This window comes from Serinus canaria, chromosome 1A (assembly GCF_022539315.1).
Source record: "Serinus canaria isolate serCan28SL12 chromosome 1A, serCan2020, whole genome shotgun sequence".
Lineage (NCBI taxonomy): Eukaryota > Metazoa > Chordata > Aves > Passeriformes > Fringillidae > Serinus > Serinus canaria.
This window is the reverse complement of record NC_066314.1, coordinates 63,151,709-63,166,816: the sequence shown is the minus strand read 5'-3', so window position 1 is coordinate 63,166,816 and position 15,108 is coordinate 63,151,709. Positions and strand designations below refer to the sequence as shown.

Here is a 15,108-nt window from a genome sequence, read left to right as displayed (position 1 = left end):
TTTTGGTCTGGTTGAGATCCTATAGAAAAGTATTTCAAAACATGAAATGGGCCCCTCAAAAGCAAGATGATGAAGATGCTTTGAAGTGAGGTGGAAAACAAACATGTGCACAAATCTACTTCACCTCAAAAAATGCTTTTATCAAAGTCAGCAGAAAAGAACGCCTGGAACTGATATTGACATTTGTGTCATCTCCATGGGCTAGAGTTAAGAAGCTAAAGATCAACAAAACAGTGATAAAGGATCACAATAATTTCACAGAGGAAATGCTAAAAAGTAAACAACCCTGTCTTCCTTAAAAGAGAGGGGAAAACTCCCACAAAACAGACTAATACCATTGAAATTTTTTATTAGTGGGGAGAAAAAAATCCCTTCTGAGTAGTGAAAATAGGGAGTTGTTTAAAAATTAAGCAAGCTGCACAAACTGGACATGAATCACACTACTGCTAAAGGGAAAGAGTTTCTGTGGTCTGCAATATCTGAAGGAAATATCTTTATAAAGATAAAAAAATATATTTTGAACATCTTTATAGTATGTATCAGCATATAAGAATACAGGCATGGCAGACTTATCATCTGTTTAGGCAGATGGTAGGGTTATTTAAAATAAAGGACTGTTTGTGTTTCAAGAATATAACAAGGCAAACAGCAAATCTATCAGTTTACCCTTGCCCAAGATGCTCAGTTAATTTGCTCATTCCTTGTTCATGTCAAACAAACTCAGGACCCTGGTACGTAGCCCACTCGTCAGATGTCCTATTCCAGGAACTCAGCGTAAATAGAAAAGATGGAGCAGCAGAACAGGTTATGCAGTGTCTTCACAGGGAAAACCAGGGGCTGGGACACGCAGGGAGCCAGGAGGGTCAGAGCAGAGTCCCCAATCGCACTTGCCATTCCCGGGTCACTCTGCTGCTCTGGCCGTGCAGGGGGAGCCCCGGGGGATTCAGCTCGGCAAGGGATGCGGCAATGCGGGGATGAGATGGCACCAGGCTGGCTGTGCCGCTCACCCGCTGCTTTTTCCCTGCGCGAGTGCCTCGGGAATGCTGCCCCTCGCCAGGGATGCAGCGGTACATTTATGGCAAGGGGTTAGAGCTGCGGCCGCAGCTGCGATCCCGGCCCAAATCAGGAGAGGGGAGCACCAGGGGGGATCGCTGGGCCTCTGGGCTGTCCCCTGGAGCCCAGCACCGGCCTTTCCACCGTGCCCGATACCCACCCTAGCAGGGCCCGGGGGATGCCCTGACGGTCCCCCCGGCGGGCAGCGCCGGAGCGCTCAAACATTGCCTTTTTCGGGCTTTTTTTCTCTTTCCTCCCCGTGTGCGTTGTGTGCGGTTGTTTTTTTTTTTTTTTTTTTTCGCTTCCCCTTGTCGCTCCTTGCAGGGCCGGAGCGGCGGCAGCGCTCCCGGCATCCCGGGGCCGCTCCGCCCATCCCGGCCTGGCCCGGCCGACGGAGGAGGAGCCGGCGCGGCGGCTCCGGCCGGGCTGAGGCGCGGCCAGGCCCGCGGTGAGCGATGTCCCTGGCGGAGCGGCGGCGGCGGCGGCAGCAGGAGGAGGAAGAGAAGCGGGAAGGGGAAGCAGGGGATGGGGCCGGTGCCGGGGAAGAGGTGGTGCAGATCCGGCTGGGGGACAAGTGCTACCCGGTGTGCAAGAGGAAGCTGATCGAGCAGAGCGACTATTTCCGAGCGCTCTACCGCTCGGGCATGCGGGAGGCAGGGCAGGGCCAGGAGGAGCAGCTGCTGCGCGGGGGGCTGAGCGCCCTGGGGCTGGAGCTAGTGCTGGACTTCATCAACACGTCCTGCCTGGCCAGGCTGGAGCAGGAGGAGGGCGGCGAGGAGGAGCCGCCGCTGCTGGAGGAGCTGGTGGAGGCCGCGTCCTACCTGCAGGTCACGCCCCTGCTGCGGCTGCTGCTGTCGCAGGTGCGGCTGGGCAACTGCTTCGAGCTGCACCGCCTGGCGCAGGTGTACGGCCTGCAGGACCTGCACGACGCCTGCCTGGACTTCATGGCCGCCCACTACCACCAGGTGCTGCGCAGGCCCGACGCCCGCCCGCACCTCCTGCTGCCCCCGGCGCTGCAGCAGCAGCTGCGGGAGCGGCGCATGAGGGGCACGGCCACCCTCGTGCTGCTCGGGGACTTCATGGGCGCCTGCCCGCCGGGGCTGCCCGCCGGCTGTCACCCCGCGGGGGACGCGCCCTGGGCCATGCTCAGGTACGACGAGGAGGCGCAGCGGTGGCTGCCGCTGGCCAACAACCTGCCCGCCGACCTGGTGAGCGTCCGCGGCTACGGCTCGGCCACGCTGGACAATTACCTGTTCATCGTCGGCGGCTACCGCATCACCAGCCAGGAGATCTCGGCCGCGCACTGCTACAACCCGTGCCTGAACGAGTGGAGCCAGCTGGCCTCGATGAACCAGAAGAGGTAACCTCTGCTCCCTGTCTGGTGTTGAGATAGATCCTGTTCACTCACATGGCACTGGCTCAGCCTTAGGGACGCGCCTGTCTGTGCTCTGAACCACCAAACAAACCAATGAGAAAACTCCTTTCCCGCTTTCTTTTTGGTGCATTGTAACTCCAGTTAAGTATGTAATGAGTTTTCCTGCTCTTAACGGGGATGTACAGGCTATACCAGAGCTGGAGATGGCCAAAACAATTTAGTTGCAGCAGTTGTCCAGTGGTTTGTACTTTCATAAAAATCTGAATGTTTTGTAGGCCTGTGCTTCAGTGAAATACCAGGAAAACATCAGGAAGATGGTGAGAAATTTCTCACTTGATGGGAATGTTTGGATCTGGGAATCATTCATCGTTTTGACAGTTTTTCTCTTTTACTTTTATCCTTTTGAACCCTTTATTACACATTGATGTTTTAGTTTGCATTCAGAAACACTTGTATAATTTATACTTGAAAGAGTACTAAAGACCTAGCCTTGAGGAGGGCCCAGGAAGAGAGGCCTTCTTCCTGGCCAAGGCTGTGGCTCCTCTACCTTAACCACACTTTGGAGTTATAGAAACAAAGGCTTTCATTTCACTGAAACAAACTGGCTTTGTTTCCAACATGAACTTACTTCCTCTTTGTTTCCATTTTAGTAAAAGTATTTTAAATTTTATCTATTCTTTCTGAAAAAGAAAAAGTAAGGAAGCCAAAATCCACTGTAGAACGGAAATCCTCTTCTTTATCCAGTGAATTGAAAAAGCATGCACAGAGATCCAAGCCGTTGGCATAAATGCTTTGTATCTGGGTAGTTAAACTGCAGTCTCTATTCCTGGCTCTGTTTAGCTTTTGCCACCTAAACCCTCTCAAAACAGGGTTTAGACCTAAAATTAAGTCTTTCCCATTTCATCTCCCCCCCCTCACTTCTTGTATTGTGAGAATTTTACTAAAATAATTACCTCCCTAATCAGTCATCACAACTGATCTGAAACCATTTTTCTCAGTGTTTCTGACTGTTTGGAAGGGTGATGGGAAAAGTTTCATCTGTAAAATGAATGTTTGGCTTTTAAGCACTACAAACACCTTTTCTTACAGACCTTTCTTAGAGGCTGAGCCTGTAGCAGAGTTCCCTGAGGTGCTTGGGGAACAGAGATGTTTTAGCTAGCTTCATTCGACGGCAGGACCTGTGTGAATGGGGTTGGGAGCACTTGGCCTCGCAAGAAAAGCAGGGTGGGGTCAGCCCACAGTGTCTCCTATGGAAATGAACATCACAGAAGTGCCACAGTGATCAAATCACGAGGTTCTGTTTATGTGATGTCTATAGCAAGAGAGCTGTTACTATGTATGTTGACTCTGCAATGTGGGTTTTTAAAAAGTACCTTTTCAAGGCCCTTTTTGCACCTTAAGTTTGTGTATTCAAACTCTAGATCAGCCTTTTTTCCTCCACACTTTCCCTTTTTTTGTTTTTGCTGGGATGTATAATCATTATACTTGAAATAAACACATGGATATTTTCTCCTGTTACCATTTTCAATGGCATTGCCACAACAGCCTAATCTTCAGACCCATCACAGGTGACAGCAAGGTGTTCCTTAGACTAGAATTTCACACTGGCCATTTACTGCAGAAAAACAGCAGGATATTTTATTTTATTTTATTCTTTATTAAATATCCATTAAATGGATATTTTTGTAATAATATTTATTCTTAAATTCCATTGTATTTATTGCAGGCCAGAATTACACCTGCAAAGTAGCAGTGAGGATGTTGTTCCCTGGGTAACTGCAGGAACTTTTTTTCATGGAAGCTCAGCTTACCCCTTCACAAAACACATTTCTGATTTTACCAGCTTCACTGAGTCTCAGCTCTGCAGTTAGTTATTACTTTTTCTATCTGACATAAGATGTCAGCTCCCTGATAATCTGCTTGGTGTTTTGTGGCAGGGAGGGATGGCCTGTGCCCTAGGAGCCAGGAGCAGCACCATTTTTGACATGAGGGGTTTGCATGCTGCATGACCAGTGCTGATGCCTGTCTGCCACACATCTGTGCTGCAGTTAGAGCTGCAGTTGGCCTGGCATTGTATTTTTAGTTTGTTATGCTGTAGTAAAATAAGCAGGATGGTTGCCCAGTCTTCTGCTTAGGAATTACAGCCATGTGACTGTCTGGCAAATGAATTCATGTCAGCTGATATAATTACATCCCATGGATGAAATTTGACATACCTTCAGGGAGGGCTCTAGTTTCCATAGAATTTGGTTTGACTTCAGACAGCAGAGGATCTGCATTTGTCCTGCATGAGTGGCTGCATGTGTTGGCCTCAAAGGAAGGCTGAGGAGCTGTGGATATAATTTTGCTGCTCTACTCTTCATATAAGAACTTTCTGCCCTAAACAAACCTTTCAAATTTCATGGTATTTTTATCATTAATTATTTCCATTGTTGTAATCTCCTCACATGCTTAGATGAAATACTCCTAATTTACTTCTAAGTAGAAGATGAAAGCTGCCTGAATGTTTAACAGCCATTCTGGTTTGGGTCTTCACTGTTGGCTTTCTTTTTAGGTGTACAGGTCTTATTACTTTAGTTTCAAACTTTTTCACAAGAGCCAAGTCCTGTATAATGTTCTTGTGATGCCCCCAGGAGCTTCAGAGATTGTTATTCCCAATTTATACATGCCCAAAGGAGCTAAAATAATGTGCTCAGGCTCACCAAGGAAGCCCATGGCTGAGCATGGCATTTCTCATCGTCTGAGTGCTAAATCCAGTGCTGATCACAAATAGTCCACAACAGATCAGGTTTTCTAGACCTTTTCATTCTAGATGTGTTTCTGTACTTGGAATTCTCAAGAGAGAGAGTGACCTGAACTTTTTAATAGAAGCAGCTCCATGTTAGTGTTGCTCAAGATCACTTGTGGTCTTTGGAGTCAAGAAGGTAACAAAGTGAATAGGGGACTGTTGCAATAATGTCCTTGAATACCTTCCAAACATTTTCTTTTTTTTGAAGTGAACACTGTCTGGTGAAATTTACTATTTAAAAATAATATGCTCATAGGATTCCTACTGCAATGTGCCAGTCATAGCTGTATATTCCACTTCTGTTTTCCTTCAGAACCTTCCCACTCATGGCAGGTAAATCTTCCAGGCCTGGAAGACCCATGTAAGCCCCAGGCTGAAATTATGCACATGGAACATGATTTTTGTGAGCAATCTGTACCAGAACTACTGCCACTCTGAGGACTCTTACAGAAATGTGGGAGTTGATGCTTCTGGGGAATGCTGCTTGTTCAGGAGATCTTCTCCTTCCTCATTTTTACTGTTTTTTTTTTTTTTTTTTTAATTCACTCAAAATTCTTCTGTGCTGGAAGAAAATAGACTTCAAATTTTTTTTAAGTTAGAGCCACCCGTACATTGCTTACCACAGATGTGTCACACACTTCTAAAGCTAAATGTTTGATGCAGTGTACTCTGCAAATTCACATAAGAAATATAAAAAAGGGGAAAAAAGGAACTCATTGGAAATATGTAAAACGCTTTGGAATTGCTCTGCAACTGTGCTTTCATGGTTCCTTGTCTCTGTTGGAAGTGCTTAAACTCTAGAATAAAGAGGTCATCTAATTTTTGAGAAACTTTAGGATTAAATTCATCATTTGGCAGGAAGAAACAATGCTGGTTACTCCAAGGCTCGTGTTCTGCAGCAGGACCTTGGCTACCTTGCAAATAAATACATACTTAACTTGCTCTTGAAATCCTCCAGCAGTGTAGATTCCAACCTACACTGGAATCTTCTTCCCAGCTCTCTTGTTCCCATGTTTAGGCACCTCTCTGATCAGAAAATCCTCCCCAGTATCTGGGCTAACTCTTTTTTGTTGTACCCTAAGTGAGATTGTCAATGAACAAAAACCGTGTTTGTCCTTCATAGCCACTGCCCCCACGGGCTCCTGCACATACACCTAGCACAATGCAGAGCCATGGGGTAGGTTTGGGTAGCTGTGGAATGTTGTCTTGCATGCAGAAATCCTCTCTGCTCCAGCTCTTTTGCATTCATTGTTACATTTTCCTTCCTTTGTGCATGCAGCACTTTGCACTTTGTTGAGTGAAGGACGGATTTTGAGTGATGGTAAAACTCTACAGCTCCCTCTCACTGCTCTTCCTGGGCTCCTGTTCAAAGTCAATGGGGGCAGCAGAAGACAGCTTGTACCTTGGCTTGTCCCAGCAAGAAGGGACCCTCTAGGCCTGGTTTTTGGAAAGTACATCTTGATCCCTCAGGTTTAGACAAGTCACAGGTGCGAGTGGAGCTCCGTCATGGTGGAATCTGACTGATTCCGCCCCCCTGTTTCCAGGCTGTAGTCCATGGAACAGTTGTTGGTTGTGGAGAGCTGGCTGCCTGCTCAGTGTTTGCTTTCCTTGTTTCCAGCTGCTCAACACATTAAAAGAGACTAAAAATGCACTAAATATTTCCTGATGTGCACTCTCCATAAAGACACCTACTGTTACTGGCATGGAAAGGTGAATGGCAGAAGTTTTTCAAAACATATTGAGGCATTGTCCAAACTTTCACATGAAGTGTGGTGATGAATACTTCAGCTACTTTTGAGTAAAATGAACCTTATTGTTATTGTTAATATGATATTCCACTGAATATCATCCATTTAACAAGTATTTGGGAGTGGTTAAATTGCTGACACAAATGTTTGTGGCCTCCTTTTAGAATATTTGAAGCTGTTTGTGTTTCAATAGATAACTTTCCAAGTGGTTTTGCCCCTTTGTTAATTTGTGGAAATTTTTTCTCTGTCCTAACTTTTGCAATAGGTGTACTGCTTTCAAAATCATAATGTTTTGCAAATAGTTATCCTCATTTCATATCTGCTTTTGATTGCCATGTTATTCTGGATTCTCGTGAAATGGAAAGCATCATTGCTATTGAGGGAATATGAACAGACTGACCTAATCGTAGATGTCAGGGGGAAAAAAAAAGAATAAGAAGCAATTAATTCCTTCAAAGGAGCATTTTTGTTTCCAAAGCTGTATCAGGCTGACAAGAACAAAGTGATTCCATCTGGAAACAAATCCTTTTTCCAAATAGATTTAATAAAAAAAGTTGCAGGGCAGTCTGCAGCTAGGCAGGTTCATTTTATCCAGACAAAACCCTGCAAAAGTACTTAGCAGTAAGTTTTAAATGTTGGATTCCTGCAGGGTGGTACTCCCTTTGCTGTCCAGCAGGCCAGTGCATGTCTGAAACATCATTTCAGTTTTATATACACAGTTCCCTGTTTGGCTTTGTGCTGACCTGGTGCACTCCAGGGACTGCCACACATCCAGTTAATTGGGATAGCAATGGTAAAATCTCAGTTGGCTCAGCAGAAGAGAAGGAGCAACCTTTCTAGGCAATGAGACTGTTCCTGGGGAGAGGAAAAGCTCGTCCTTTGTTAGACCAGCTTCCCTAGCTGGAAGGAAGAGCAGCATACAAGAGTTCTGTCTTCACATCCTCCAGGTTCTTCCTCCAAATCTGCACCTCTCATCACCATGGACCATTTGTTTCTGTCTGTGTTACCTTCAGGGTGTGAGGTAGGAGACTTCTCATGCCTCAGAATCAGGAAGTTGCCCTTTGCCCTGTGCAAATTTTGAGAGCATAGTGGAACAGACTGAGAAATAAATGACCTGTTTGGAGGGCATTGCTCATGGGATGCAATGTCATTTTTGTTCAGCTATGGGTAGAACATAATTTGCAGATAGATCTTACTTCAGAGGATGTATTTAGTAGTTTAATGCTGAGTAGGCTACAGAGGATTCTCTCTTCTTTCTTTTGCTGAACAGGATTCAGTGTGTTCCACTGTGGTATTCACATGCCCTCTGAACAGAGAAGCTGTGAGACAAGCAAAGAAGGAAAACACAATTCTTATCTCATTTGCTGTGCCTGTGTTGTGCTAAAGTAGAATGCAATATGGAGATTGTTTACCCAAAGTGAGGATGTTTTGTTCCCTTGGCCTGTCAGGGCCAAGAAGTGTGTGTGTGGGACTGTCACGGGACAGTCAGGAGAGAATCAGAGATGAGTTCAGTTCTGTGAGCAAGAGTGAGTGCATTGCAGATTCAATTTAGATGAAATGTACATAGTACAGTATAAAAAAGTAATTAATTAGCCTTCTGATGATGGAGTCAGATGCATCATTCTCTCTCCCTCACCAATGTCGGAGTCGCCTTTGATTTACAATATTCCACTTTAAATTGCTTTTTTATAAGGGTTATTAAAGAGATTCCATAATACAGCCTAAAACAAATATGCATTCATAGGTATCCATCAAGCCTTGTTTGAAAGTTCTGCAATTCTAACTGAAATTGTATCTTTCTCTGCACTTTTCTCTACCAATGGCACATTGTTGAAAGCCTGATAAAAGTGATCTGTCTGCTGAGCACATTGGTTAACTGAACATCTAGAGCTGAACTGGCACTGACTGAAATACAAAATAAAATATTCCTCAGTCTCAGCATCATCATCAATACCATTCAAACTGTCACTGGTTACTGTTCTGACTAATTGCAGTGTAGTTTTACAGCATTTTGGCCTGGCAGAAGAGTTCAGATGCTGCAGATACCTCAGGCGGTGGGACAAGCTGTGAGTGGTGATTGGTGTGTCAGAGCCTGGGTAGGAAGAGCTTTCCTCTGTATTTCTGATGCACCTCATTTCAGTGCTGCAATCTGTTCTTTCAGGTCCAACTTCAAGCTCCTGGCTGTCAGTGGAAAGCTCTATGCCATCGGTGGCCAGTCCCTTTCCAACGTGGAATGCTACAACCCGGAGAATGACTGGTGGAATTTTGTGGCATCCATGCCGAACCCTCTTGCAGAATTCTCAGCTTGTGAATGTAAGGGCAAGATCTACGTTATTGGAGGATACACTGCACGAGGTAACAAGTTTGATGTTACTTCTTGTTGCTTTTTACCTGCTTGTTTCCAAGGCCCAGATAATTTGCTCCTGCTTTTCAGGAAAGCTTTTGAGGGCTGCGTAATGCTGATTAAAACACAAAGAAATAAATTGCTGGTAGAAAATTGTTGATGAAATAAGCAAAACAAAACAATAGCTCTATCAGAAAAGAATCAATTTGTTTGTTTTTTTTCTTCAGAGCCTGTGTGGACCTGGGGCTCTGTTACTTGAAGAGAACAAGTTGATGGGTACTTCAGCACCCAGCTTAGCCTTTACCCATTTTCTTAATCACTCCATAGAGAGAGGTCTCAACAGCTATACTTTGTTTGCTTTTTAAATACCTGGTTTAGACTGCCAGAAGGAAAAATTCATAGAAAATATCTGCCTGCCTTAGTGTTTCTCATGTATTAATAGATGTCATGGTCTTTTCACTGCACTACTTCAGTGTTTCACAGGCTAATTCAAGTTATACTTTAATAGAACAATCCAAAGCTGAAGCAAGAACCAACACTTTCAGCTTATTTAATTTCTATACCAAATTTTTCTGTGGACACTGTACAGAGGGGAGGATTTGAAGTTTCATTCTCTTCTGACAATTACTTTTCTTTTATCCAGTGAGCAAACAAGTTCAGTTAAAAAAAGCTCCTATTTGTTCATCCTTTAAGTACATAGTGCCATTTTAGGGGGGGAAAACATTTTTCAGAGCTTTGGAAGTCAATTTTTTAAACATGTCAAATATTCAGTATTTACCAGGATTTTGTAAGTTTAGGTTTGGCCTTTGCCTACTTTAGTTGACCACAGCAGTTTTAAGGCTTTCTTTCCAAGCAGGGAATGAAATCAGAAGACAGATCAGCTTTTACAGACAGTACTGCAAGCAAAACTAACCTGATATTAGAACAAGCTTCTAGTGTCTGAGCAGATTTGAGCTCTGAATCATTTTAAAGTTTATAAAAGACACACTGTCCCTGCTTAAGATCCTTCTGATAGTGAAAACCCTCAAAAACATTTTGTCAGACCATTCTGATCCAGAGCCTTGGTGGCTTCTGTGAGGAAAATGTGCCTGTATCTATATGGAGAGCTGTGCTGTGCTGTGTTGTGTGTGCTGCAGTCCCAGTCCTCTGGTCACACCCACTACAGGATCTGCTGGGGCCACTGTGCTCCCTCACATCCAGCACTGGGACTCTGAGATGTCTGGCATGAAACACTTGTTGTGCTGAGAATTCACATCCAAAGGGAAATATCCTGTGAGACAAGAGAACAAGGAGAAGGGGTTGAAACAGGTTAATGGGAAGTCTTGTCTCTAGAGACCAGGGTTAGGGGTTTGGCATTTTTATCTAGAGAGAGAGAGAGAAGGGGTGAGGTGAAAGACCTCTGATTTGGTTAAGAGTGCTACACAGTTACAGGAGGAGCAGCTTTTCTCCTACACCCTCTGCAAGTTCCTTTTCTGAGCTGTGCTTTCATCAGGCTGCCTAGTCCTGGTGTCATGAAGAGGAAGATCATCACATTGATGATGCAGATCCCATTCCTTTAAAACTCCTGAACAAGGCATGTGCAGTCAGGATTGTTACTCTGTGGCAGGCTCCTGACTTGGTACTTGCTGCCTCTAGGTTCAGCTGAAGGAGAGTTGTGAGTTACCTCTGCCTTCCTCCACACTCCAGCGGATAGCTGCTGCCCTCCAAACCTCTGTCCCAGGTCTTTTCCTAAAAGCCTTTTGCAATGGAAATCGAGCAGTAAAACAATAGGAAGTTTTGAGCAGTGGATAACTAGCACATTTAGGCTTCTGTGTAAATCCAGGATCACTCAGGACAACAAACACCTGTGCTTGCTATAAATAATTTCCTGAACAAGAGTCTAGAATCAATTTTTCTGTGACATCTTGGTCGGAGACCTAGACACTTTCCTCAGTTGAACTGGTGATTTTCCTTCTGAAGTGTGCTGATGTCAGAAAGTGTTAAGATCTAAAGATATGATAACCACTAAGGTTTATATGCTGGTTTGCTACCTTTACTACATAAAACACACACAGCAATTATTTTTTTTTAAATTATGTTATTTTTAGTAATTTTTGGTACTTCTGTATATACCTCAGTTTTGGTAGATTTTGTGGGCTGTTTCTTAAATTTGTGTAGAGCTTTCTCCTGAGGCTGCACTTTCCAAGAGATGGCAAGATCTGGAATTTCCCACTGTAAATTATAATGACACTTCTTGAATAAAGTCCTTCTCTTGAGTTTGCAGCTCTAACTTCTGAACTTAGATCCTAGTAGAAATTCCATGTCGTGCACTGTAGTGTTCATATTTTGTATTGTGGGGTTTGTTTGGGGTTTTTTTTTTGTTGTTGTTTCAGTGCATATAAGAGACCCAGGCTGTGAACTGAGCATGCTAGTGCCATGTTGCAATGGACTTCTATTTCATACACCTCCTCTCAAATAGCACATTTTCCAGGGAAAGTTAACTGCTATAGATAGTCATAGAAACTTAATTGGGACTTCCCCTCCCCTTAATGAGTCAGAGAATGATAGATTGTTTGTAGACAAAGGTCATCTATATGTAGAGCTGTAGTTTCACAGAGCACTGCCATGAAAATAATCAGGGTGCAAATGCTGGATGGAGCAGCACCTCCCTGATCATGCCACTGATGCACTTCATTCACGACAGTCCAGTTATATTTCTGGCTATTTATACCTGTGCCCTCACAGAACCTGTCAGTATGTCCCTGTTTGCTCTTCCCCCTGGGAGCTCATCTGGAAGTCATCATGCAGGACAGACTGGTACCATGGAGGAGATTTAATAAAAGACCTGTCTAGAGTCTGCAAACCTGTTCCTGCTTGTCACTTGAGGCTGGATTTGAGCTCAGGTCTCCAGAGACTGGAACTGAATTTACCGAGTTGTGTGGATTCTGTGATAATTTAGTGAAGCCTTGGGCACAGCCAGGGTCTTCACTGCGCCATAAATCAGGGTGGTTTTGTAACAGTTTTGTGGAATAACAACACTGTTGCAAACATAGGCACCCACTGAGTTGTGAATTGTGGAGATGATTTCAGCTTCTTTCTGAGCCTCTGTCTAATGGCAGAGATTTCCTGGTTCTTAGATGATTTTGACAATGTGTGTTTCTCTCTTTATAAGGTGCCCTTAGGTCATCCAGACCACTTGCTGAAATGTAACCAGCTTTACAAATTTTATTCCATAAAACTTTGGAACTGAAATGTGAAGTAATGAAACATTAAAAGTAATGAAACATGAAAATGTGACTGAAACATGGACTGAAATGCAAAGTATCAGAGTTAAGCTTGGATGATAAATCATCACTTGGCAGCCATTAATGAAGTGTACTCTCTTCATGATAGTTTGATTCATCTGTGACCACTTCTGGAGATGAGAATATTGCTCCATTTCCCTCTTTGTAAAAAAATACTTATGTATCAATCAGAGACAAAATTAAAAGCATAAGCTGAAAGGTAGGGATTAGATTCTGCTAAAATCTGCAGGCTCAGACAATTTACATCATGTAATGTGCCAGAAGTAGCATCATTTTTTCCCCCTGTGCCAGGGAACAGAACGTTCAAACTTTCTTGTCAAGGGCAAAGAGCTACAGTTGTCAGTGATCTCCATTTCTCCCCTGGCTTGCCCTGCAAATGTGTGAGCAATCTGCAGGAAAGGCTGGGACTCTTTGTAGGAAAGAAAAATGCTCTCCCACGAGTGCCTTGGGACAGAATTACTGATTTATGAATGTCTCCTCTCTGTTTCAGGCAGGAACATGAGCATCCTGCAGTACTGTCCCACTTCTGATTCCTGGACCAACTTGGAGCTGTGCGACGTGCACGTGCGCAAGCAGCAGATGCTGTCTGTGGAGGAGACCATCTACCTGGTGGGGGGCTGCATCCTCGACCTCGGACCAAGCCACAGATCCAGCCCCAGTGAGGACGTGCTGACCGTGCAGTCCTACAACATTGCCACCAGAGAGTGGCTCTACCTCAATGAGAACTCATCCAAATCCGGCCTTAACTTGACTTGCACGCTCCACAACGATGGAGTCTATATCTTGAGTAGGAATATTACTCTGTCTTCCAGCTTGGAGCAGCGTCTGTTCCTGAAGTATAACATCTTCACGGACACTTGGGAGACCCTGGGGCGCTTCCCAGCCTTTGGACAGAACATTCTGATCTGTTCTATGTATTTGCCTGATGGGCGAAAAGTGTAAGAGCACGAGGGTTTTCTTTTCAGTTCATTACTGGTTCTTTGGTGAAATATTGCTGCCTCTGAATGATTCCATTTTCAAAATGTAATCTGGTTGCATAATGCAGGCATAAAATACTGATTCTGTTCTCTAAAAAGGTTTCAGAATTCAGTATGAAGAGAAATGCTTCCAGAAACAGTTTTAAGATGTGAATTTGAAAATTTTACTAGTTTGGATTAAAATTTCACCAGGTATTGTTTGCAATTTCAATGTAAAATTATTGTGTTGGCAACTGATACAGGAGTTCCAAAGGCAAAACTGATCAGTCTGGTTTTATTCTTAGTCTAAGCAGACAGTGTAGAACAAAACATATACATTTTAAAAGTGGAAATAATTCAATAAAGTAATAATTAGTATAATCAAAATCACAACAGGATTGATTTTTTTCAAAATACAGTTTTTACTCAAGAAATGTTCTGTCAAGTGTTCTCTGTTTCAGATTGTTTATACTATCCCATTTTTACCTCTTCAATGGCAGCAAGTAAGATTCTCGAAGGTTCCAGCAACTGGGGTCCCATGAAGAATTTTCTCTGAATTATTTGTAGTGCAATGCTTTGCCAGGGACTGGTAGGAATTACCTAGAGACTACAGTTGCTGATTGGAAAGTAGATGCTCCTTTAATGGAAGTTGGCAGCATTTCTTGCTACTATTAAGATAGAAGTAAAAAGGCTCTTTATTCAAAGGGTGAAGTTTCCTAATTGTCATAAAGGTTTGAGTCTTAGTTATCTTGTTGTGTTCTGTGGTACTTAAAACCGAGTTTTAAAGATCAAATTGCAGTTGGCAGCAAGCTGTATGTTGTGAAGATGTCCCTGAGCACGTGCAGAGGTGATCCTGCTCCAGGCACATCCTGATTGGTGACACTCCTGTGGGACATGCATGGTTGGTTTGGCTCTCATAAATGACTCCCTGAACACGTCCTCCAGAGTGGGGACATGAGAGTGTTGGCTCTTTCTTGTGTCACCAGGGAAGGTTGCCTCAGGTTTGCCAACCAATGTTGTACTTCTGTAAAGGGCACTGTACCGTGGTCACTGTGAGGACTCCTTTGTGGGGATTCTGCAGTGGATACTGCAGGAGCTTCTCCTGTGGCATTGTCCACAAGGGTCCCAGGATGAGGGAAGAGACGAGAAAGTTGACTCCATCTATCAGAAGCTTGATTTATTATTTTAATGATAATATATTAAAACTATACTAAAAGAATAGAGGAAAGGATTTCATCAGAAGGCTAAGCTAAGAATAGAAAAGGAATCAATAACAAAATCTTGTCTCTGACCGAGACCGTCCGGACAGGTCATCTGTGATTGGCCCTTAATTGGAAACAGCCTGACGAGGCCAATCACAGATTCCCCCTGTTGCATTCCACAGCAGCAGATAAGAATTGTTTACAGTTTGTTCCTGAGGCCTCTCAGCTTCTCAGGAGGGGAAAAATCCTAAAGAAAGGATTTTTCATAGAACATGTCGGTGACACTTCTCCCAGTTCCTGCCTCTTGCCTGACAGAACTGCAGCCATGACTGGCCCCTTTTCATCTTGTAGCTCACAA

General features: G+C 44.0%; 1 protein-coding gene across 1 annotated transcript; it reads left to right on the top strand.

Moving 5' to 3' along the window:
- The first annotated feature begins 1,472 nt into the window (after positions 1 to 1,472).
- KLHL42 (kelch like family member 42) lies at positions 1,473 to 13,941 on the top strand. The gene is made up of 3 exons (XM_009094255.4): positions 1,473 to 2,413; positions 9,126 to 9,319; positions 13,083 to 13,941. The coding sequence occupies exons 1-3, from the start codon at positions 1,509 to 1,511 to the stop codon at positions 13,532 to 13,534; spliced, it is 1,551 nt and encodes a 516-aa protein (XP_009092503.1). The 5' UTR covers positions 1,473 to 1,508; the 3' UTR covers positions 13,535 to 13,941.
- Positions 13,942 to 15,108: the final 1,167 nt, after the last annotated feature.